This window comes from Tursiops truncatus, chromosome X, assembly GCF_011762595.2.
Source record: "Tursiops truncatus isolate mTurTru1 chromosome X, mTurTru1.mat.Y, whole genome shotgun sequence".
In the NCBI taxonomy this organism is placed as follows: Eukaryota; Metazoa; Chordata; class Mammalia; order Artiodactyla; family Delphinidae; genus Tursiops; species Tursiops truncatus.
In genome coordinates this window covers 118,056,857-118,083,495 of record NC_047055.1, presented here as the reverse complement: position 1 = coordinate 118,083,495, position 26,639 = coordinate 118,056,857, and the positions used below count along the sequence as shown (strand labels likewise).

At 43.9% G+C, this 26,639-nt stretch overlaps 1 protein-coding gene across 1 annotated transcript in view; it reads right to left on the bottom strand.

Annotated features, from left to right (window-relative positions):
* Window positions 1-14,140, bottom strand: part of GPM6B (glycoprotein M6B) — a 154,863-nt gene extending 140,723 nt beyond the window's left edge. The window contains exon 1 of the mRNA XM_019925599.3: window positions 13,805-14,140. Coding sequence (XP_019781158.2) covers window positions 13,805-13,808 — 4 coding nt within the window. The 5' untranslated portion in view covers window positions 13,809-14,140. The remainder of the gene's footprint in view (window positions 1-13,804) is intronic.
* Between the last annotated feature and the right edge of the window lie 12,499 nt (window positions 14,141-26,639).

The following is a 26,639-nucleotide window of genomic DNA, read 5'->3' as shown; positions in this document are numbered from 1 at the left end:
CTGCTAACCCGAAACTCCTAATTTATCCCTCCCCCACCCCCTTTCCCCTTTGGTAACCATAAGTTTGTTTTCTATTAGACTTCAATTTTAGATTCCACAGTTTCTACAATGAGAGACCACTCAAAGACAAAAACATGTAACAAAAAGAAGTGAATTTTAAGAACGGATTCTTATGACTGGGGCGTTTCAGGATTACTCAAATCTAAACGTATGGAAGTCTGTGTGTGCATCGCGGGGGCAGGGGAGAGGGTTGGCAGGGGATGGTGTCCTGGGACAGCAGGCATGTGTGGAAATTGTCCAATCTCGTTCTGGCCATCATCATCATTAATAGTAAGGGGGTAACTGCACTCTATTAAAAACTGCATTTCCAAAGATGTGTTCTAGGAGAATTTACATTTGTGATTTCTGTTGCCTCCAAATAAATAAATAAAAGTTTGAGGCCTTGTGGAGGACTAAGAATATTTCTGTCAAGTGATGGGTAACAGCCACACGTGTAATCTCATTTGACAGCTGAATAAATCGCTTTCCGGAATAAATCAAGCTTGCACCCCAGCCTGATGTTGGTCTCCTCTCAGCAGGGTGAGCAGCTACGTAAAAACATTCCAGGAAAAGTTTTCCATTAAAGCACTTTGGGAAACCAGGTAATCTTGAATCGACCAAGCAAAGTTCATTTTCATGAGTGACACTGCCAAATGTGGAAGTGACACTCCTACAGAAGAGGCGCGGTTAAATCACTCTAGGGTAACCTTAGCTGCATCGCCGTAAGATATGAGTAGAAGCCTGGCTTGCTTTCTTTCTCTTTCAACTGAGAGTTTGCATCTTGAATGTAAACTTGGTCTTTGCAGTGGAGCAAATAGGGCCATATTTTTCTTTTAGGAGAAATCTGCATTTTAACATATTGAGGGTTATATTTTCTTAACTTATTATAATATATCAAGGGTTGGTTTAAGTAAGAGTACCTCACCTCACTTCTTATGACCAGGCTGGTAGGTGATAATTCAGAATCAGCTTTCCCTACAGCCTCTATTAACGTGAACCATTTTGTACATTCAGCTGCAATTTGCCACAGGTCTGTGGAAGGAAAACATGACATTCCATGGAATTAGTTCTGACCCGGACTGATTTACTTTTTCTCTTTAGAAAAGCCATAGAAAACTATGAGGGACCTTCACTAGATTTTTTTTTTTTTAAGGTGTGCAAAAACATTACTGGGGGATGAAAAAGAAGATCTGATTGTGTGAAAAGATGCACCATGTATGCAAATGGACGGTTCAATACAGTGAACACACTATCATGAAAATTATTCTATAAATTCACTGTAATCCCACTCAAAATCCTAACAGGGACGTTTGTGGAACATCAAAGGCTGATTCCAAAATCACAAAACGAAGAATATCTCTGACACTTTGAAAGAAGAACACGAGGAGAAAACTTCCAGGAGATATCCCAGCTTATTTTAAATCTATACTAATTACGACAGCACAATCTTAGCAGATGGATGGCAAAATAGAGCAAGAGAACAGAATGGAGTCCAGAGATGTATGCATAGGTACAGTAGAGAAATGTAATACACAAGAGATCATATATAAAAATCAGTGGGGAAAGGAGGAAATATTAAGTATGTGGTGGTTTCTGTATAGGAAATGTAAAATATAAATAGATTTCTACGTCATACTATACCAAAAAACTAAAATCCCAATGGAATTAAGACTGAAAACTGAAAAGCACAGGTTTTCTTCTTTTTTTTATGCAACACTTTTTTAAAATTGAAGTATAGCTGATTTACAGTGTTGTGTTAGTTTCAGGTGTACAGCACAGTGATTCAGTTTTATATATATATATGTATCTGTATGTGTGTGTGTATATATTCTTTTTCAGATTCTTTTCCCTTATAGGTGACTACAAAATTTTGAGTATAGTTCCCTGTGCTATACAGTAGGTCTCTGAAAAGCATGCTTTAAAAGAGACTATATAGAAGAACATCTTCATGACCTTGGAGATAGGAACAATTTTAAAACAAGGCTACAATAAAAGGCACAAATCATAGAAGAATAAAGGAAAAGACTGATAATTAGAGCTTTATTATAATAAAAAATATTCAGCACAACAAAAGATGTGCTCAACAAAATTAAAAGATAAGCCACAGAGAGAAAGATGATACTGACAACACATTTAACTAAGGGTTATTGTCTAGAATGTATAAAGAATTGCTACAAATCAATAGAAAAAAATAAATAAGGCTATAAATGAAAGAGAAAACCCAAATGGCCAATAACCTACCAAAAAGTTTCAACCTCTCCAGGGAAATTCATATAAAAAACAATGAAATACCACTTCATACCTATCAGGTTCTTGAAAAAATTAAAAACGGTGAGAACACCAGATGCTGGAGAAGATTTGGAGAAACTAGAATGCTCAGACACTCCTGGGGGGAGTGTAAGTTGTCGCCACGACTTGGGAAGCAGTGGTGACACTACACAATTTAAAGCCAGCTCCACGTGATGACAAAGCATTCATTCTGCTGACTATGTAACCGAGCAGGACCCTATGGGGCCTTCCTGCGACAGACCCCTTCCCCCAAGTCCTCTGCTTTGGCTCCTCTCGGAAGTAACCTAGATAACGGCACCTGATGCACATTTCCTGAGTTATTTTACAGATGTGTAAACCCCCCACTAAAAGGAAGATGTTCACTGCTTGATGCCCATGAGCACATAGCCCCCAGGCCTCCTGTAGCCTAAGGACCGGTAATATTAACCCCTGTGACACCGCCCTGTTCCCTCACCATCAGTCAATCAGAGAACTGTGCGAGAGCTGATCACATACCCTGGGACTCCCCTCCCTCACCTTGCCTTTTAAAAATGCTTCACTGAGGGCTTCCCTGGTGGCGCAGTGGTTGAGAGTCCGCCTGCCGATGCAGGAGACACGGGTTCGCGACTAGGCCCGTGAGCCATGGCCGCTGAGCCTGCGCGTCCCGCAACGGGAGAGGCCCGCGTACCACCAAAAAAAAAAAAAAAAAAAAATGCTTCACTGAAACCCACTGGAGAGTTCGGGTCTTTTGAGCTCTAGCTGTCCCAGACTCCTTGCCTGCTGCTCTGCAATAAATGCTGCACTTTCCTTCACACAACCCGGGGCCAGCAGATTGGCTTTACTGTGCGCAGGCGAGAGGACCCAAGTTTGGTTCGGTAACAACTATATCATGACTTCAGTCAGTAAGATAACAAAAATCCTCATTGAAGGAATGAAGGCAGATTATTACTAATTCCCAACAATGCAAGAAGAAAAGGTAATTTAGCAAAAACAGTTCTGTATCTATTTCTAAGAGTTTTCAGGAGGATAACCAGAAATCATCCCAGGCCTTCAACCCTTTTTCCAAACCTGCACTACACCTGGAACACCCACTTAACTAACAGTTCACTAACTACTGTTAATTCAGACAATTCCTAAAACTCTATCTTCTTCAAGAAACTGGGAGGAGGTCTTAACATCTGTTACATCCTTACACCCTGAAGCCAGAAATTATTCGTAATGATCGTATCCTGAACAAATACACATCAACAGCTTCCTCTTTATTCACAAACCCTCATGATGTATTTTTCCATTTCCAAGGTGGCTAGTGAGGGTACCTTATCTTTATAATCCCGTCATCTGTAAGCTTTTTCATGTACCCATCTCATCTCCCATCAATTATTTTCAAAGTCCTTCTCACACCTGCTGTGTCAATGTTTTGTTTTGTTTTGTTTTGTTTTTGCGGTACGCGGGCCTCTCACCGCTGTGGCCCCTCCCGTTGCGGAGCACAGGCTCCGGACGCGCAGGCTCAGCGGCCATGGCTCACGGGCCCAGCCGCTCCGCGGCATGTGGGATCTTCCCGGACCGGGGCACGAACCCGCGTCCCCTGCATCGGCAGGCGGACTCTCAACCAATGCGCCACCAGGGAAGCCCCCTGTGTCAATGTTTTCTACTTAAAACAGAGGGTAGGAACCAGTGGTTGATGTATTCCCTAGCACAGCTCTACACATGAAGGCATTTAATAAATGCTTTTAACCATAATGATTTAGAAACAGGTCTATTTTCCAGACAGAAAACATCACTGAGTTTTTAAATAATGTTATTCATGTTGATCAAAAGCTGCCAGACCTAAGAGTTCATCCTGTATGATTCCATTTATATAAAGAGCACAAACTGGCCAAAGTATGCTGGCAGAAATTAGGAATGATTACCCTTGCTTGCGGCTGCCTGAAGTGCAGCTTGCAGGGGATTTCTGAGGGGCTGGTAATATTCTGCTTCTTAATTTATATACTGGTTAAGTTTGCAAACATTTATCAAGCTGTATGCTTACGATCTGCCCACTTTTTATGTGTATATTATACTTCAATACCGAAAGTGATTTTTATAATATTTGTGCCTCTTGCAAAACATCTAAAATGATCTGTGACAAAATATCATTATATAATAGAGCTCAAAACAGTTTTTGGTAATCCAGGGCAGTGGCTTTGCAAAATGACAGTAATTCGTGCAGTGAAAACTCATCTCTTTAATGTTCTGAATTCTGCTTTACTTAACTGTGGATACTGTCAGACTATTCCACAGGAGAAAACTAAAAAGAAAATGTAACATAGACAGCTGCATCAAATAAGGTCATCCTAAGGGTGTGAGTTTCTTTGCTAATTACATCTCCATTCTTCGCTCATTGTGTGAAGGAACAGACGCCTGAATTTAAGCTGCCATTTTAAAAGCCTCCATTTAAACATTCTTTTCAGGGAGTCGTGAAACACCACAGTCCGAAACCTAAAAGGGTGACCTGATACACACACAAAATAGCAGATTTTGTAGCCTGCTTCTGACTTTCACTTCCAAGGTTCCTGCTCTTTGTACACTAGAACTATTTTGCAAGGGTGCTCAGATCCCTCAGAAAACACCAATTTAACGTCTCCATCTGAGGGCAGGGAGATCAATGGCTGTTCAAAAAGGATCTCTGTGAGCAAGAAGAGGGAAATCAGTCCCTTTAACTCCTGCGTTTCTCAAACACACGGAAAAATGTAAAGAAGTCATTACTACAGACCCTAAGGATGAAACAGAGTGTTCAGGAGGTTGCCTTAAAGGTTTAATCTGGGCAGATTTGATTATAGCTAAGGAGATGAATTCTAAATTTGGAAAGGCCATCAAGGTAATTAAGGATGTTAAGAAACGTGACTAGATCCTTGAGATCTTTCTACTTAATGAAGAGAACAAAGGATAATGAAACCAACTTTAGCAAGCAAAAGGAACTTCACATAGATTCAGTTCTTTCAGAGATAAAGCATCCTGAACATCAGAACAATTTACCAAGGAAAGCCAGACACTCTGTGTTTGCTCTCACTGTTGAGATGGTTTAGGTACCATTTTACTCCAAAGAGTGAATTAGGTGGTCTGCAAGGCTCCCCACTATATCTCCAGACTCTCTGATGATGTTGAAAAAAGGTTTAAAAAAAAAAAAAAAAAAACTTCCTTTAACTTGAAAAATCAAGTATCCCTTTCGGAAGGATAACATCTTTTGAACCAGAGATTTTTCTATTCTGTAGGTGTGTTTTCAACGATGCCATTACTCAGATTTTATAATATTGTGAAACACAAAAGGTTTTCAATTCCTCTTACTTGAAAGCAGTGGCTCTCACTATGGGGTGATTTTGCCCCCCAGGAGTTGTTATTTGGCAATGCCTGGAGACAGTTTTGGTTGTCACAACTTGGGGAGCGTTACTGGCATGTAGTGGGTAGAGGCCAGGAATGCTGCTAAATGTCCTACACTGCACAGGACAGTCCCTCACAACAAAGAATCGTCCAGCTCAAAATGTCAAAAGTGCTGAGGCTGAGAAACACTGAGCTAAAAGTACACTTGAAAGGGAAGGAAAGAAGACTTCTTTTGTCTCAGTATCTGTCTCCAGTTGCTCCGAAGAGGAAAACAGAATTTAACAGTCCTACACAAAACAAACACACAAGCAGATACTAAGCAATAACTCTCATGCAAGATCGTTTACAACAGATCTTGTCAAACCAAGTTCAAATACACGAGCTATAGAGCCATTAAGAGTAAAATTCAAAAGATCAGGTTTAGATACTTTGTCCTTCAGCAGATTCTGTCTTTAACCAAGCAATTTTTACTTCTAGACAGTAAAATCCTATTTTTTGATTACAAGAAAAGTACTCCTTTTTAATTAAGTGATCAGCTCATCTATCAGATGTAGGTATCAGATGTAATATCAACCTACTAAAATAAATTTTAAAATAAATGACCAAGACTGATCAAGAAAAATAAACAGAATACAAATTACCTACATCACTAGGAATGAACAGGGGAACATCACTACAGATCCTACAGACAACAGGATTAGGTAGATAATACAAAAATATTATGAACAACTTTATATCAATAGAGCTAATAACTTAGATAAAATGAAGAAGTCCTTGAAAAACACAACTTATCAAAACTGAAACAAAGAGAAACAGGAAATCTGAACAGTACTCTCTCTGTTAAAGAAATATAATTCATCGTTTAAAACATTTCCACAAAGAAAACTCCAGACCCAGATAGCTTCACTGGTGAATTCTTTCAAATATTTAAGGAAGAAATAATGACACTTTCAAAATAATCAAATGTATAAACAGGCAAGAACTGGGTTTCCTTTCAATGCCTAACCCCTCTGGAGTCGCACCAAAGAGACTCTTTCCATCCCCAAAAGGCTCACACTTCCTTCCTTCTCCACTTTATCTTTTGAAAGGGAGGAGGCAATAGATTATAAATATTCTTGCAAGATGCACCTATGTGTGCCCATGTGTAATCAATTACAGCATTACTCTTCATCCAGTCTTCCAGTGCCCCTCCCCCCATCTTTTTTTTTTTTTTTTCCTTTCCTACTTTTCCCCACACCCAGTCTCTGCTATGGCCAGGCCAGTCTCTTCAGGATCCCACCAGTAAACCTTGCTCACTCCTACCTCTCTTCCACGCGTACCCTAATCCTTTCCACCCTTCTCAACACAACTCAAATACAAGTCTCCCCCAGAAGCTTCCTACAAGCTACCCGAGTCTGGGTTTCTTTTATCTCCTCGGGTAGATTGTCACTTCTCTCCAGCTGTCACTTCCCTGCTTAAAATCCCTTTGTGATTCTCTGTGACCAACAGGGTAACGATCAAATTCTTTCCTAGCTTTTCACTGTCTGGCCTGGCCTCTCCTCTAGCCTCAGCTCTCCCCACTCGCCCACGTTCAGGCCATGCCCACCACCTCAACTTACCCATGCAGGGGTCTCTGCCACACCTCCTGCTCTTGCACATCTGTAGCCAGGGCCTGGGATGTCCTCTCCCGGACACTGACTCTTGTCATCCCATTCATCCTTCAAGACTCAGATCAAGGATAACCACCCTCCCCAGAAAATCCCTCTCAGAAATACCACCCCACCCTTTTTTTCTCCCTCAGACAGAGGAAATTATTCGACAGGACCTTGTACTTCTATTATAACTGTTTATCTGCATCTGCAAAATAACTGCGGTGATCTGAGGACAGGACTGGGTTTTGTTTTTTTATTTTTGCTTCAAGACTTAGCACAGTACCTCGCTCATCTGAGTAGGGCTCTGAACACTTGTTGAGTGAGCAGATGTCTTATATTCCCAAAAGCCTTCAGGGTGATGGCCATGTGACAGGAGCTCAAACACTCAGAGACTGGTACATGCTTGTTGCGTGGCACTGTGGTAGGTATTCATTTAACCCAATTACACAAGCTGAGAATGAAAACTCAAGACCCTTGTTGCCTTTCAATCCTCAGGGCAATAATGAATTTCACTGAAACAAAATGTTTCACTCCAAGCTTTTTTGCACTTCAAAAATCTGACAAGGAAGTACTTGTCACCAGAGAAAAATATTTTATAACATTAAAAGAAAAAAGCTAAAGGCAAAATTCAGTAATGAAATAACATTCACACTGTTCTTTAAATTGTTTCTGTGTCTGTATATGCCTACAGCAATCAATTTACTTTTTTTAAAAATAAAATTACTTATTTTTGACTGCACTGGGTCTTGTTGCTGCACACGGGCTTTTCTCTAGTTGCAGCGAGCGGGGTCTACTCTTCATTGTGGTGCGCGGGCTTCTCATTGCAGTGGCTTCTCGTTGCGGAGCGCACGCTCTAGGCACACAGGCTTCAGCAGTTGTGGCGCACGGGCTTAGCTGCTCCGCGGCATGTGGGATCTTCCCAGACCAGGGATTGAACCCGTGTCCCCTGCATTGGCAGGCAGATTCTTAACCACTGCACCACCAGGGAAGTCCCCAATTTACTTCTAAAGTGACTTCAAGCTCTGAAATTCTGTTACTCTGTGCAAATCTGTGCTCAACGTATTAATGTTATTAAAGAATAATTAATGTCATTTGCCCTATTTAATTTAATCTAGTTTATCAGTTTGCCATACATAATTTTATATACTTTGAAATCTGTACATTTATAATGTAGACAAACCTTAATAAAATGCATTTTATATGATAAAACCCTTATCCCTTCAACAAATATTTGTGGAGTAGCTACAATACGTCAATTATTTGAATGAACACTGGGATAAAACAACGGGTAAAGCAATCTTTGTTCTTGACAAATTTGACTTTTGAACAGAAAAGCCATATTATAAACACTAACAAGCTAGCTAATAGTAACCAGAAAAATCATGTTAAAGTTATTAAATGGGTGACATTGGCTGAAGATACAGTAAGAGCTCTCTTACCAATGTTCACCTAATGGACCCACCCAATTACCCCATACTCTCTATTCTTTTTGTAAACCATAATGACCATCGCCCACAGAACTTGGTTTCCAGGCTATTCTCCAAGACATCTATGTACTACTTCATCCACCAGCTGAACTGTGTACCTCAGAAGAGTCTATTTACTCTCAAATCTGTTTACGCCAGTTGTACTTGTTACTAGAATTATGAAATTTAATTAGGTGTTACACAAACTAATAAAATGAGTGCCAAAAGAAAGAGTTTTTACTTCTCTGAAAACCAAGTTGAATGGCTTTGAAATGCCTTAAAAGATGAGTCACTTGGAAAAACAGTCGCTAGAATAAGTATGGGCAATTTTAAAGGTTTAAGGGGAGTGGGGTTGGTGACCTAAAAGGATGCTGCAGAGATTGGCTCTCACTCTAAAAGCATCGAACTGGAAATCAAAAGCCATTGAATTCTGGCTGTGATTTATACACAACGAAGACTTTGAGGGCTCACACTCAAAGACCTTGACTTTCCAACAAAATTCCGGTGAATTAATGTTTAAAATTAAATGAAATGTGTAAGACACATATATGGTACTTTTAATGATTCACCACTTTGGCATTTTCAATAAACCATCTAACTGGTTGACCTCGGATGCAGCAGGTAAGGATGTCCTCTAAGAACCCCTTAGAGGGGTCAAGTGGTTTGGGCAAGTGTTTTGCTGGAGCAAAAAAATAATTTCCAAGTAATTAATTACTTCCTGTTTGTCACAAACAGTACTCTGTGCTATTGGACTAGAGGTTTATTCAAAATTTCAGTCCACATCCCAAGACTTGAAGGGCGCTCTCTCCTGGACCCGAAGGTGGGCTGTTACTAGGTCTTAACACTCCGAGGGAGGGAGGCTAGCCCATTCTGGGACTACTTCCTGCCCAGCTATTCCTTAAGGTACCATTCCTTCGTCTCCAGCTGCATCTGAATTCCTGAGCAAACTTCCAGAAGCAAATGTTGTATGTGTGGGTCCTCAGTGTACGTGCTTCCTTCTGACTCTGGCCTCTGAAGATGGCCTGGGCCCTGTGTGCAGAATCAAGAAAGGCTCTCCAGTGGCATGGACTTACACATACTACCAAAATAGACAGCTAGTGGGAAGCAGCCGCATAGCACAGGGAGATCAGCTCGGTGCTCTGTGACCACCTAGAGGGGTGGGATAGGGACGCTGGGAGGGAGACGCAAGAGGGAGGAGATATGCGGATATATGAATATGTATAGCTGATTCACTTCGTTATAAAGCAGAAACTAACACACCATTGTAAAGCAACTGTACTCCAATAAAGATGTTAAAAATATATATAAAAAATTAAAAAAAAGAACGGCTCTCTGGAGCGGTCAGCTCTAAAAAGAGGGCAGGAAAAGTCAAAGCTGGAGGCCCTAAAGAGGGTGAACACTTCCTCCACCAGTCTCCTTGGAGGAGGGCCAGCTGTCCTATTGGCGGGCACGTCAAGATGCCAGCATTCAACGCAACTACCAGTGATGCCTGTGATGCTGGCTTCATGAAAACAAAGTGTTTAAATAATTAGGGAGCTGTTTTCTCATGTTTTTCAAGCCTAACATGACCCTCTCATTTCTTTTTTCTAAATTACATCCTTTTAGATCTGTAAGGGCCCAAAGAAATGATTTCATCAAACCCTTTTATTGTGCAGTAAACCGAGCTTAAGAAGACAAAATGATTTACCCAAAATCACATGGTAAGTTCGTGGAATTGCTGGGCCAGGCACCCGGGCCTCGGACTTGGTCTGCTTTCCCTCTATTTCCTGGCCCTGGGGACCGCCAGCACCAGCGCCACCCAAGCGCTTGCTAGACCCCACCCAGGCCCAGAGTACCAGACACTGCTTTCTGCAGAAGATCACCAGATGACTTGTATGCACGTTACAGTTAAAGAACTGCTCTCAACCAGTTTTTTTTAATGCTATTTAGTGAAATGATTGACTGTGTTTAAATTCATAATCCTCATAAAAACTTCCCTATCACAACCACGGATCAAAACAACTATTTAGCTGTTTTGCTGTATCTGATCATTTCACATATAATTTTCATTTAAAATTACAGGCAACTAAGGAAACAAACTCGGCACTTCTCTCTGGATACACGATCCATATCAAAGCTGGGTGGATAGTCTACAAATGCCTCTTAAGAGGTTACTGCAGGGAATCCAATTAGTTGGTATGTCTCCAGGCCGATGAAGAAGTAACGGACTCAAAATTCTATTAGGCAACCTGAGTTCCCATCAGAGTAACAGTGACAGAGACAGAGAGACAGAGACAGAGAGAGAGAGAGACAGACAGACAGAGACAGAGAGAGCGAGCAAGCGCGCGCGAGTGCGAGCTCGGGGCAAGTGGGAGCACACACGTGCACAATGGGCAAATGTGGAACTCTTCAGCCAGTGAAATCATTAGCTTCAACTGATTCATTTAGGTGTTGTACAGCATACAAAAAGTACATCGACATCTTCCCATTGTGCAAAACAACCAACGGCACTGAATAGTCAAACACACTTCAAACATCAATTGGCTCATTGCATTTACATGAAATGTCCAGAATAGACAAGTGCATAGAGACGGAAAGTAGATTAGTGGTTGCTAGGGGTTGGGGGGTGGGGAGAACGGGGAGGGACTTCTAATGGGTACAGGGTTTCTTTTTGGGGTGATGACAATGATAGCTAGTGGCAGTGGTTGCACAACTCGAATATACTAAAAAATCACTGACTTTGCGCACTTAAATGTGTGAATTACATGGTATGTGAATTCTATCTCAACAAAGCCATAAAAAAAGCCAACTGGCTCAACAATTTTTGAAAAACATGTTTTCTTTTAAGATGCATTGAAAGATAAATCTGCATGCACCACCACTGCTCATTATTTTCTTTGTCAACTTAAAGATTTTGGATACCTTAAAATTTGAGTCCAAAGGGACTTTTATCAGTTATTTCCACAAACCTCACCCATTTTACCAGTAAATTAACTGATACCACATTAAGGAAGTGACTTGTATAAGAACCAAAGTCCCCGCCAGTGGACAAATGGTCAGAGTTTTCCCAGCGTTAAATCATTTCAATTACAACATTCATCAGGGTATGTTCGGTAATTAAATACATCTGGAAAAATAAAACCAGTTCACGGCCCTGTGGTGTATTTACTAAGAACCTACCAAAGGAAATCAGTATGTTTCCCTTCTGACGTGAGGGGACCTTTTGTGTTTTTTTTAATGTAAAAACTAAGAACTAAAGCCAAGGAGACTGCCAGAACCAGTGAGGTATGCACAAATTAACATAAATTGGTAATTGAAGTGTAGAAGCGATAATTGTCTCAGACACAAGGTACTTCCTTGAGAACAGGCCTCTGGTTTGGGCATTTGCTTCATGAGTACCGCATGGAACTTCCACACCTACTTAAAAATAAAGCCCGCCCCAATGAAGACCAGGGTATTAAGAAAGCCGTTCCCAAGAAGGTCCCCAAGTGGTACTTCGACGCTCAATTTCTAACCCGAACGAATCCGAATGCCTAGCTTTAATAAACAAAAAACAGCAACAAAAAAAACCCCAGAGTTAACTTATTTCAGGAAAATTAGTTAATGCTTTCCTCAAGCCTGTACTTCTGTGTAACTTCAACATGTCTGTGCCAAGCACTGCCCAGTTACAGGCTGTGACCACTCAGTGCGGGCATTAAGTAGGAACCAGAGATACAGGTCATGCAATTCTGCCCTTTCTAGAAGGATCTTAACCTATCTCATACCTAACTTTTTGGTAAGAAATTGTCCTGTTGGATTTGGGGGGCCTTATTTCCTTTCTGATTTTGATCACCTAGTAAATTTTTAAAAACAAACCAAAAAAAAAAAAGGTTTAACTCTAAAATTCTTTGAGCTTTCTTTTAAATGCGAAATAATGTGCCCTCCTTACTAACCCTCACCGAAATGTTAATCGATACAAAATTACCACCTACACAATCAATAGCACAGGGAATGTAGGAGGCGGGTAGGGGGCCGGGGGCTCCGCAAGGAATTCCCGAGCCCTCCCCAGGGGCCGCAATGGTTAAACGCACTGACTCCCTCATTAGGAATACTTCCGAGGGGCTCCTGAGTCTTGTAGCTTTTGTGGCGCTTGTGGCTGGAGTCTGTCTGCCACTAGAGAAGGATAACAGAGCAGGGAAAGAAAACCCTTTCCCAGGCACATTTCCAGGGGTGCAGCGGAAAAAGCTTGATTTCCAACGCACTCTTTACGAGTTTTCCGAGCGATACAGCGTCCCCATTTAACGACATGTTGCTGACAGCAGGATTTCGGGGGTATCAGGAGGTGACAGACAGAATCCTACAGCCGCCTGTTATCTGCCCCGGGCCAGGTGGGAGGTTTTCAACCCCCAGAGCTCGGCTTTTTCACCCTGAGTAGTCGATCCCCCAACTGCATCGAAACCCGCGGGGCACATCGTCTCCACCTGCTCCCAGGTCATTATTTTGATAGTTGAAACGGGAGACAAAGAGGCTCACCCTCAGTCCCATCCTGTCCCTCTCCCTCCCACCTTCCTGGTCTCAAGGGTCATGGTTCCCAAACGAGCTCTCGGAAGACCCCAGGGTTGGGGAACTGGGCGTTAGCTTCAGGTGGGTTTAAGGCGAACAGGACCCCGGCACGGTGGGACCGGATCGGACTCGGAGCTCGGACGACAGGAGGGCGTCCCGGGAAAAGGGCAAGAAGCTACTCTCTCCCACCCCCTGAAAATAAAACCGGAGCCGCAGCCCGGGACGCTCCGTCCGCGCCCTGGGCTCCCCCTCCCGGGGTTCCCTCTCTTCCTCTCCCGCGAGCCGCACGCCCTCGGGCGCAGCCGAGCGCCGCCGGGGTGGGGACGCCCCCGAGATAGGGCGGGGACGCGCACCTGGGCGTTCGGGACACCTGCGCCGCGCCCCTCCCACCTCCGCACCCCACCCTCCCACCCGGGCCGGGTCGCGGACGTGCCCGCAGGAGGCCCCCACCTGAGCGGGGGCGGGGGCGCGAGGCCGTGGCCGTGTTAGTGGCGGTGGCGCGGGGCCAGCGCGTTGGCTTACCCATGGCTGGAGACGGGCGGGAGGCGCGGGCTGCGGGCGCTCGGGCTCCCCGGGGACGGGCAGAGCCGGTGGCACAAGTTTGCAGGTCCGGCGGGCACGTGCGCGGGCGGGCGGGCTGCGCTGGGCTGCCGGGCTGGCTGCTGGTCCTCGCTCCGGGCCGGGGTGGGAGCGCGGCGCAGCTCCGCCTGCACTGGGGGCCGGCCGCGCCGAGAGGGGCCCTGACGTCAGCGCCGGGGGCTTTGTGCGCCCGCAGCCGGGGCCCCAACCGGGCAGCGCGCGCGCCGAGGCGGCGGCGAAGCTTGCGGCTTCCTCTGGGACCCCCGAGCGAGGGCCAAGGGGCGCGGAAACCGGAAAAGCCAGCGGGGGGATGGGGAGAGAGGGGAGCGGGCTGCCAGGATCTCGGAGGCGCCGATCCGCGTCCCAGAAGAGAACTATTACAGCTGGAGGGGCCTTTGCCGTCCTAGTCATCACCCATTGTGCAGATAAAGAAACCGAGGCCGGAGGCACTGCTCCAAGGACTCCCTGTGTTTGAGCAGCCTTGACCCAACCCACAGTCCCGGAACCTTTTGTTCACGCGGGGGCTACTTAATTCGGTGGGTCTCCACCCTGGTTGTACATTAGAATCAGCTGGGGAGCTTTTGAAACCCGATTTCATCTGGGCCTCAGCGGGCGGGATCGAGGCATTCGTGCCCCAGAAGGTGCCCAGGTGATTCCAATGTGCGGCCAAGGTCGTCAACACTGACTTGTGGGTAACAAATGGCTTAGAAGGGCACAGACGGCACTCTCCCATCTGGGGTGGTGACAGATTTGGTGGTGTCCGTAATCCGCCTGCTTGATCCCTGGAAGCCCACCCCTGGCAGGCTCCGGGAGACTCTGCAGACCCGGCCAAGGCACCCCTTCTCCTGCGGCTGAGGCCTCCTGCTTGAGCCTGTAAGTGAATTAATGGTTTAACAGTGTCCAGGTCTTAAATTTCTTCTGTCTCCTTAGACAAGAATTTTCCAGTCTCCAAAGGTATTAGCAAAGCTGTGAGATCCCTGCAGTTTTACTCTGGTTAATGCTTTTCTGAGACATTTCTGAGCCCAACCTCCCCCCCCCATAGTTTATGTTGTGCTTTTTCATTGTTCTGAAAATACATAGTGTTACTTGAACAGAGAGTTACATAAACAGTAACAGTAGATAGTACACTTAAGGGACATTTAAGCCAGAAGAAGGAGGCTTTAGGACTGAGAAAGGGTGCAGCAGGCAAACATTTCATCTAATGAAATTTATTGGATTAGGAAAGATTTTATCAAGGCAAAGCTCTAGAAATCCTAATAATATTTTGCAGTAAAGGACAGAGATTTGTGCTAGGCAGATCACTGGCTCATTTTCACAATCCCACGGGGAACACTCATTCCTAACCAATCTTCATGCAGTAATAAAACAGCAGGGAGCTCACAGGTTTAACTTTTTGTCCTCCTGTTACAGAAAAGTAATCCATTTGAAAGAGGCCTGAAAGCACCTGCATGCAGGAATCCAACTGCAGTTGACAATAACTGGGATCACCTGCAAGAGGGTGACGGCCACGAGGAGTTCATTTAAGTCCTGGTTTAGGGAACAGCGTTCGGTTTGGTTCGTTCCTACATCTTGGGAGGCTCCTAGGAGACAGTGAAAACAACAGAACGGGACTTGGGCGCACAATCTGAAATAGTCTTTTGGCAAGATATGACCTCCCTCAGCCACTCTGGAAGCAAGAACTCTAAGATTGTGTGCACTGAGATGAAAGTAAACCCTTTGGTCCACTTTCCGTCATTCCCTAGAAGTCTTGAATTTTTTTTTTTTAACCAAAGAAAAGAAATAACAGCTGTCCAAATACTGGAGCCAGTCACAATGGGATACTGTGATTGAAAACCAAGTTATAGCCATTGTGTACACACTGTCAAAGGAAAGCCACATTTTAATAGAAACTTTTACTCACTTTGGAAATGTCATGGACCGGTTTCAACAAGCAGTTGTCCCTAAAACCCTTAAGAAAAACAAAACAGCAGTTGGGAAATTAGCAAGGCTACTACTGACCTGGTGCAGAAGAGAGCTAATGTACATATTTGACTATCAGTCTAAGAAGTGCTATTTTAAAATAATAACCAATTTTTCTCATATAACTAAAACCTTTAAAAATTAAAGCAAGACTACGTTGCAAGTGGACGAGTAAATTGGTAGAGCCTTTCTGAAAAGATATTTGGCAGGATGTATCAACAGACTTAAAAATATTCATAGCCTCTGGCCTAATAATCTGCTTCTGGGACTCTCTCCTGAGTAAATAATGACTGTTTCAGTCAAAATTAACGTAAAAAGATGTTTAGCACAGAGCAAGATGTAATAGCAGATCAAACAATAAAAACAAGAAAGGAAGCAACAACTGTTCGATAGAAGGTACGCCGTTGCATAAATTATCATTGATCTAGCTCCCTGGTTCTCAGCTGTGGATGACTTTGCCCCCCTGGAGATACTTAGCAATGTCTGGAGACAGTTTTAGTTGTTACACCTGGGGAGGGGGTGCTACTGGCATGTGGTCAGTGTTGGTCACGGATGCCGCTAAACACCCTACCATGCTCAGGACAGCCCTCGCCACAACAAAGAACGATCCAGCCCCAAATGTCAGAAAACAGTGACATATACCCACTACTGTATATAAAATAAATAAATAATAAGGACCTACTGCATAGCACAGGGAACTCTACTCAATACTCTGTAATGTCCTATATGGGAAAAGAATCTAAAAAAGAGTGGATAGGGGCTTCCCTGGTGCTCCAGTGGTTAAGACACCATGCTCCCAATGCAGGGGGCCCAGTTTCCATCCCTGGTCAGGGAACTAGATCCTGCATGCCGCAACTAAAGAACTAAGACCTGGTGCAGCCAAATAAATAAATAATAAAATAAACTAGAGTGGATATATGTATAACTGATTCACTTTGCTGTACAGCAGAAGCTAACACAACATTGTAAATCAGCTCTACTCCAATAAAAAAATTTAAAAAAAAATAGTGCTGAGGTTGAGAAACCCTGCTGTTTCTATAGGATCAGATATCATGCAGCCATGTTTGCAAAGAATTATGTGGGAAAGTGCTCGAGATTGTTTTATTATTTTTAAAGCAGAGTAAAAAGCTGAATGTGCAATATAATCCTAGTCATATTCATATGTACATATATATATATATATGTACTGGAAAAGACTGAAAGAAAATACACTAGGGTAGAGATTACTACTTATTCACCAAACATCTATCATCTATCTGGCCACACAGCTGGACTACATTTCCCAGACTTCTTAGCAGTTAGGTGCTAAGTGATTGAGTTCTAGCCAGTGAAGTCAGAAGTGATGTCCACCACTTCCAGGCCTTAGCCACAGAATCTCCAGAGCATGTGCTTCTACATGCCTTCCCCTCCTCTCAGCTGAAACGTGACATTGACACCCAGGGTGCCTTCGAAAACCACAGGCGAAGATGGAATTGCCTCTGCCAGCCTGGGTGACTGAATGACTCTGTGCAGCAGAGGCTCACTCCTCCCCAATATACACTGACAGCCCAGAACTGACCTGGACACTTATGTGAACCAGAAATAAACTGCTGTGATGTTTGAACCATTATGTATTCAGGGGCCTATTTGTTATAGCAGTGGCCCTACCCTTACTAATATATCAATATATTAACATATACCAAAATACTGACAGGGTTTATCTCTGGGATTAATGGAGTTTTTAGTTATATTTTAATACCCTTTTGTGTTTTCCCAGACTTCTACAAAGAGCAATATTACTTTTATAATCGGGGGGAAAAGTATATAGCTGTATCTTACTCCACAGTAGAGACAGTCTCCTATTTATTTTAGACTATCAATGAAATCGTATTTCCAACTGATTTTATTCAATTTGAGCTCTTACTGACCCTCAATGCCTCGTCTAGGAGTACAACTAATTACAAACTGTAAGGACACATTTTGTCTGCCCTAATCTTCTGGGGGGCATTTAATCACATGTGTGCACATCACTGCTTCCTGTTTCATAATTACTCATGAGGCTTGTCTCTCCAGCAAAAGTCTCCTTAATGGGCAGAATCTTCCTTGACGTTTGATTCTTAAAATCTCCTCTCAGCTTCTTGCTTCTCTAGTTACTTTCTCAGCACATCAGGCATAATTTCTAGCCTTTCTAGCCTTTTCTCCTGTCACTCAGAAAGACAGCTGCTTTCTCAAACTAATAGGAAGTCCATGAATTGGTTTTCAACTTTTATAGTCACCTTATGACAAAGCAAAAAAAAAAAGACTGAGTTCTGTTTGCAGAACTAAATGAAAATGTTAGCAAACCTTGACAATGTTTGACTATGCCAATGAAAGCATAGATGACACAAAGGGGGGCATGGGAGAATATGAATGAAAAAGCAGCACTATTGATATCCTCAGCTGCTCAAGCGGGGATCAGAGGATACAGTCAAACTTCGATGGAGAAAGAAATAGAGATTTGTGAGGAGGGATGATGTAACTGACGTAGATCCTCGTCATTCACGTCAAGGAGTCAGTAGGTATTGTCTAAAGTTGATAAGTCAAGAAAGAGAGAATTCAGCCCATTATCAAGATCAGAGCCATTGGTTCCCAACCCCATCAGATCTGATGTCATTTATAAACGAACATTTATAATGCCCCTTTGGCACTCCACAAATGAAATCCAAATGAAAGAAAAGATCAATACAACACCTCGATTATAATATAAAGAAGAACTGAAAGTAATTTAAAATGAATAGTGTTTTCTCGATATGTAAACACTCAACCGGAAGACGGAATGAAGTCATCCGATGAGCAACTGAGTTGTAGAATCCCCATGAGTGGGACAGCTAAGACGCCAGCCCTACAGAGATGTATAGTATTGGTCATCCACATACCAAGGGTGGTCTTGCCATCAGTGTCGTGACATTCCAAAATGGCGAACAACTTGGTAAGGTTTCAAGCGAAACAAAGTGCAGTCTTCCCTCAATTGACACGGCAATTGCAGTCCTGAAAAAAAAAATCTACATTTCTTAAAACCACCCCAAAGTATCTTGTGTTTATACGTCAGATGGACTTATTTCTTAGGTGCTGATAACTAGAAGCAGATTTTTCAGCTATATAAATGTCCAGAGGACACTAAAAAATTGATGAAGAAATGGGGACACGTCCTCATTGTACAAGGCTCTCCTGTGCCTTGCACGCCCGTCAGCCCATCCTGAACCCAGTAAATACCAGTAGCGCCCCCTCCCCATCACAGTGACAACCCCAAATGCCCACGCCAGTATCCAAACTGTCTCACCTCCCTGCATCTAGATTGCGGAAGCACCTCCAGAGGAACTCAAACAAGAAAGAGTTAAGAGAGATTGCTTCTTGGAGCGAGGCCATCAGTTTGGAGAGGAGGGCCGTGAGGCTGTTTTTCATCAAGCCCTACCATTCTGTTTAATTGTTATCACAGGTATGTTACGTATTATTTATAGATAGATATAAATATAGATATATAATTAAGTAAAGCACCTATATCCATTGGATGTTTAGTTCTATGATTTCTGGGCTCCTGAGACCTTATTTCCAGACATACCCATGTGTAAAATGGGTATATTCATGGTCCCTACCTCATATAGTTGTTGTAGGGATTAAAGGAGGCTCAATAAATGGTAGGTATTGATGCAGACGTTGTTGCTGGTGAAGTTAGCATTGTTATCTCTGCCTTTTACCCTGGGGAGGCTGATGGGTCCCTGAGGTAGCCAGAAAGCAGCTTTAAGGCGAGGGCATTCCGAGATCCTGCAGTGCCAAAAGGCATTGGAAGTATTGGTCCAAATTTTTTCCTTATTTTCTCTTAGGCAGGCAGGGGAACCCTCAGTTGGCTCCACATCTGTGCTAGAGGGTGGAGGGACGTTACTGATTTCCATTCTTCTATTACGCTGTGTTTTATTTGGATGTTTATTTACTAATTGGTGAGGGATGGGGGTCAGGTGGCCTTGAGTAGTAAGCAAATGTAGCCCAATGTAGCAAGAAGCAACAGGAAATTAACAAAAATTAACTTTCCTATGTAGTTGGACAGTTCATCATTTCATGAGGGAAAAAATGAGCTTAAATGCACATCTTTTAAGACTCCAAATGCCCCCAAAGACTAAAGATCATTCAGAACCTTGAGTGTGACTCTAGATGGTTTTCTGACTGCCCTACGTGTGATCAGCCATCCTGAGAGCAGGCAGGTTGAATGGAAGAAGGGCAGACAAGAAGTACAGTGAAAAGCATAGCACTCTAAAGGCAGGGACCCTCAGCACCCAGCCTGGGGGCAGCAGGGGCGGGGCTGGGGGACCTTTTGCAGCCCGCGAGGAAGACCCACAAGGAAAAGCTGCCCAGATCTTGGAGACAAAGCTGAGATAAAGATAAAAGCACTCCCAAGATGTTCAACTTTGCCTTCCCCGCCTACATTTTACCACACTCAACTTTGGGATGGAAGAGATGTGATTTTTGCCTGCCTGATTTTTTTTTTTTTTCCGGTATGCGGGCCTCTCACTGCTGTGGCCTCTCCCGTTGCGGAGCACAGGCTCCAGACGCGCAGGCTCAGCGGCCATGGCTCACGGGCCCATCCGCTCTGCGGCATGTGGGATCTTCCCGGACCGGGGCACGAACCCGCGTCCCCTGCATCAGCAGGCGGACTCTCAACCACTGCGCCACCAGGGGAGCCCTGTCTGCCTGATTTTTAAGGGGCTAATCACCCCCAGGGTGGGAGAAAACAGAGCCTGTGTGACTCTTCCAGTGGGTCTTCTGGTCACCTGCAGGTGACAGACGGAGGGGTCCCAGCTCTCTGTGCCCCTGGTCCTCTCCCGAGGTCCTCTTCCTCAGCACCCAGGGCAAGGCCCCGAGATTCCCTCTCACACTTTCCTGGTTATCTATGGCGTCCTGACCTTTCCTCAGTTTTCCTTTGATGAAGAAACGGGGTCTTAGAGATATTAGGTCACGTGTCCCAGGTCGCACACTGAGTACACAGCAAATCCGTCCCCTCCACGTCGTTACCATCCATAGAAAATGTTCCTGGATTGTCAGATTGCTGGTCTGGGCTACGAGGAACAAGTGCAAGACCTCAGCAGGGCTCCATTCTGGGGCCTTCTTTCAGAATCAGTCTCCAGTTCAGCTGTGGCTTAGAGAATGGGGGAAACGGCTACACCCTGCCGTGTGTCTTACGGAGTCGCAGCTGAACGTGATGAAGATGCAGGTAGAACAGAAAATAGCAGCATCCCAGGGGGCCCTGGATTTCCAAGCTGGCTGAAAACAGATCCTGCCTTTAATACACAGTTCACTCCCTTCTGTCCTTTTATGAGGCAGAGCGAAAGGCAGGTGGTTTTCCTTTGGCTTGTACTGAGCAGTTCGATCCATAAACCTGGGTTATGTCCACCTCTGTCTTTCACAGGACACTCTGCTTTCGGACTGTGGCTGAGCTCCCCACACATATGAATCAAGATCAGAGTTCACAGGGTGGCATCAGCGAACACCAAAGAATATAGCTAATCTGATAGCATGTCCTTGCTTTTGCAGACGAAATTTAAAATGCAACAATGTACCCAGCTCAAAATTGTTTAACTAGCCTATCATTTTCATTAGCTGACAATGATTTCTCTGAACCATCCCACACTTCCCACTTGCCTGGTAACAACATTTTGGGTAGCCTCTTGGAAAACATAATGTTGCTTTAGGCTAGAATTTTCCTCTCTCTCCTCCCGACTGATTCTTGTAAATGTGTCATAGAATCTCTGAGTTAAAGGGAATTTTATAAGTCCGTCAGTCTAGTCATCCACATTCAGGAATCCCTTGTGCCCTGTCTGCGGCTGTCAGCCCTTCAGGTATATTTCAATACTTCTCAGGACAGGAAGCTCACTACTATTATTTCTCAACAAATGTGACTGTTAAAATGTTTTCCACTCCAAGTTACTGTGTGCCTCTCAACCTCCATCGCCTATCCGTGAGAGAGGCTCCTTTCATTCCAAGTTGGGTCCCGCTCCTTTCACTGTTCTGCATCAGAAAAGTTTGAAAAATCTCTCGCCATCCTGGTTGTCCTATGGGTGACATTCTCTAGTTTTGCAAAGTTCCTCTTCAAGTAGTGGGCTCTGAGTAAGATGTACATCTCCAGCTGCTTAGGTTGGAACTGTTTCTTCTCGAGTTGAAAACATTCTAAGTAACAGGCATTTTGTTTGTTGAGGTAAAGTACACACAACATCAAATTAACCATTTTAAAGTGGAGAGTTCACTGGTATTTAGTACATTACCAACGTGGTGCAAATATCACTATCTAGCTCCAAAACATTTTCTCCAGCCCAAAGGGCAACTCTGCGCTCATTATGCAGTCACTCCCCATCCCCCTAGGTAACCACTCATCTACTTTCTGTCTCTAGGGATTTGTCTATTCTGAACATTTCATTATAAATGGAATCATACAGTAGGTGGCCTTTGTACCTTGGCTTCTTTCTCTTAGCATGAGGTTGTAGCACGTTCCAGTATTTCATTCCTTTTTTAAATAGCTGATTAATGTTCTATTGTATGAATAGAATATCCACTGTAGAGATAGAATATCCAAAAATATCCCTTGTCTGGATAGACCACAATTTGTTTATCCATTCATCCATCCGTCATTTGAGTTGCTTCCACCTTTTGGCTATTGTGAATAATCTTGCTATAAACACTGGTGTACAAGTATCTGCTCTAGTCCTTGCTTTAAATTCTTTTGGGTGTATATACCAAGTAGAATTGCTGGGTCATGTGGGAATTCCATGTTTAACTTTCTGAGGAACCACAATAGTGTCTCCCATAGCAGCCGTACCATTTGACATTCCCGACACCAGTGTCTGAGGGTTCCAATTTCTCTGCATCCTTGCCAATACTTATTTTCCATTAAAACTTTTTAAAATTTAATTGAATTTTTAAAAAATTATAACTGTCCTACTGGGAATGAAGTGGTATTCTAAGAAATCTAGTTTATAAGACTTCCTTGACATGGCCACTGAGGCCCTGTCTAGGCCCACCCTAATCTCCCACTGCATGCCCCCATTCTCCCTCTCCAGCCTCACTGCTCTCACAGGCCCTCCCTCCCAATGCAGGGCCTTTGCACATGCTGTTTCCGCAGCCTCTTTGCCTGGCTACAGCCACTCACCATTTGGCTCAAAAGCTGAGCATCACCTCCTCAAGGAAGCCCTCTCTGATCTCCCCAATCGGTCAAATGCCCCAAATGACAGTCTCATGGCACCATCCACCTCCCCTTCCTAGGACCTACTACAGTTGCAATTTACTCTGGATTATATGAATATATTTTTCTCCTCTGTTGGGCCATGACTACAGCGGGAGTAAATTAAATGTGCTGATTAATGAATGAAAAACTTTTTGAGGAACCTTGGGAGACTTTGAACTTACGGCTAACTAAAGTCTGAAAGTCTTGAACATAAAGTTTTAAAACTCATGTCCCATCTCCTCCTTCCCAGGACACTATTCCAACAATGTCTCTCCTGCATCATCAATATCTCCCTTTGACCCAGATCATTCCCGCTGGTTCACACACATGTTCTAGCCACTGCCTTATTTTTTTGCTCCCCTTCTTAGCAAGACCTCTTGGGAGAGCCGTCCATACTTCCCTGTACTTCCTCACTTCTCACTGTCTGAAGCCTGCTCTGATAAGCCTTGTGTCCCCATCATCCTGCTGAAACTGTTCTTGTCAAGGACACACATCATTGCCACTCTTCCAGTGGATGCCTCCATTCTCCTGGAAACATGTTCTTATCTCAGCTTCCATGAAGCCACACGTTTCTGGTTTTCTTTCTCCTTCACTGCATGCAACTTCTCAGTCTCCTTTGTTAGTACTGAAAATTATCTTGTCATGATTATGTTTATTTCTTATTTTCAGTTTTACCCTGTAGATTGGATACTCCAGGTGGCCAGGAACCGTGTTTATCTTGACCACCGCTTAACCTCCATGCATAGAACGTATCAGATGCTCAAATTTTTATTAAATGAGTGAATATCTTCTCCATTTGAACTTATATAATTTTGATCCTGAGGATCTTTAAAATTCTTCTTTGTATAAAAAATATTATGACATCCTATATGTATCGTTCTGAGTTTTGATTCTTCTACCTAATATATTAGCTACCCCAACTAGTTTTGGTGAACACTCTCTCTCAATTTCCTCCTCTTGGGGATAAAAATACTGATTCTGGCACTCTTTCTTCCTTCAGGTTGACCTCGACTCATTGATCAGTATTCTCTGAGCATGACTGTTTTCAGCCAGCAGGGTAATCCTTGATTGTGTTGACACCCAGCACACGTTTCTCTATGTTGTCCACAAGGAAATAACAAGTTCTGTTGTGGAAAAAGGCCATTATGAGTTTTGCACACACAAAGTTCTAGGTTGAGTCAGTTGGGGCAGACATCTGTTAATAAGGTGATTTCCAAAATGCAATGTGAACAAGGCCCATTTAAATCCCAGAAAGAGGACTTCCCTGGTGGCACAGTGGTTAAGAATCCACCTGCCAATGCAGTGGACACGGGTTCGAGCCCTGGTCTGGGAAGATCCCACATGCCGTGGAGCAACTAAGCCCATGTGCCACAACTACTGAGCCTGTGCTCTAGAGCCCACGAGCCACAACTACTGAGCTCACGTGCCACAACTACTGAGCCCACGCACCTAGAGCCCGTGCTCTGCAACAAGTGAAGCCACCGCAATGGGAAGCCCGTGCACTGCAACCAAGAGTAGGCCCTCTCGCCGCAACTAGAGAAAGCCCGCGTGCAGCAACAAAGACTCAACGCAGCCAAAAAAATAAATAAATAAATTTATTTTTAAAAAATCCCAGAAGGAGAAGTAGCAATTATGCAGACCCTGCATATTTCAATGACCACAAACTGCCTCAGGGGGAAGGAACCAGTTCTCGTGCCATACTGACATCAAGGTCAAGGGTACCCACAGTGCAACTGTTTCTGCTCCTCTCATGAGCCCAAACAGTATGTTTTCAGGGCTCTCCTTCTCTCCTCTCCTGGGAATGGCTAGCCCTCTGCTTCAGCTTTTCCTGAAATCCAAAGACGGTGTGGAACATGTCCCTATTCGCCCATCTAGAAGCTTTATCCAGGAAAGCAATGAAGTTGGAAGTGGCGGGGAAAGCGGGGGGGGGGGGGGGGGGGGCAGTAACTACCATGCCGTAATACATGCTGGTTCTCTATGACCATTTCTTTTTTCTTTTTTTTTTTTTTTTTGCGGTACGCGGGCCTCTCACTGCTGTGGTCTCTCTCGTTGCGGAGCACAGGCTCCGGACGCGCAGGCTCAGCGGCCATGGCTCACGGGCCCAGCCGCTCCGCGGCATGTGGGATCCTCCCGGACCGGGGCACGAACCCGTGTCCCCTGCCTCGGCAGGCGGACTCTCAACCACTGCGCCACCAGGGAAGCCCTATGACCATTTCTTTTAAAAATGATCAGAGATCCTAATTATAGAAACTGGAGAAAATATTTGCAAACGATGCAACTGACAAGAGATTAATCTCCAAAATATTCAAGCAGCTCACGGAGCTCAATATCAAAAAGCAAACAACCCAATCAAAAAATGGGCAGAAGAGCTAAATAGACATTTCTCCAAAGAAGATATACAGATGACCAACAGGCATATGAAAAGATGGTCAACATTGCTAATTATTAGAGAAATGCAAATCAAAACTGCAATGAGGTATCAGCTCCCACTGGTCAGAATGGCCATCATCAAAAAGTCTACAAACAATAAATGCTGGAGAGGGTGTGGAGAAAAGGGAACCTTCTTGCACTCTTGGTGGTAATGTAAATTGATACAGCCACTATGGAGAACAGTATGGAAGTTCCTTAAAAAACGAAACATAGAGCTACCATGTGACCCAGGAATCCCACTGTTGGGCATATTTCCAGAGAAAACCATAATTCAAAAGGATAATGCACCCCAACATTCATTGCAGCACTGTATTTACAAGAAATGAAAGCAACCTAAATGTCCATCCACAGATGAATGGATAAAGAAGATGTGGTATATATATACAATGGAATATTACTCGGGCGTAAAAAAGAATAATGCCATTTGCACAACATGGATGGGCCTAGAGATCATCATACTAAGTGTAACTCTACATTTGTAGATGCACTGTCCATGTTGCCAAATATTCCCCCAATGGATTCATGAAATAGAGGTAGGCAGGGTAAGCATTATCAAATTTCTGCAGAAGAGATCATTGAGAATGGGACTGCTGGAGCACCTCAGCCAGGCATATAAGACTTGTGGATGATTAGAAGCAGAACTTGTTGACTGGAGCACATGATGACTCCTTGGCAATTTCCTCTTCCACCTACCACTATCAGCTTCCGGGTAGAAGTGTGACACTGTAACTAGGCGACCTGCTGTTTTCTTTGGAACAAGTGACCTAACTCCTTTGAAACTGTTTCCTCATGCTTGAGAGGCAGATAGGAATACTACTGGCCCATGCTACCTTGTGTGGAACTCTTTTTTTTTTTAATATTTATTTATTTATTTGGCTGCGCTGGGTCTTAGTTGCAGCACGCGGGATCTTCGTTGCTGAGTGCAGGATCTTCCTTGCGGAATGTGGGCTCTTAGGTGTGGCACGCATGTGGGATCTAGTTCCCTGACCAGGGATCGAACCCGGGCCCCCTGCATTGGGGGCGTGGAGTCTGAACCACTGGACCACCAGGGAAGTCCCAACCTTGTGGAATTCTGAGGAGGCTCATCAGAAAGTATTTGAAAACACATGGTTTAAGATAAAGCACTGCCTCCAGGCTTATATTTTTCTTGTTTTTGTCATGATT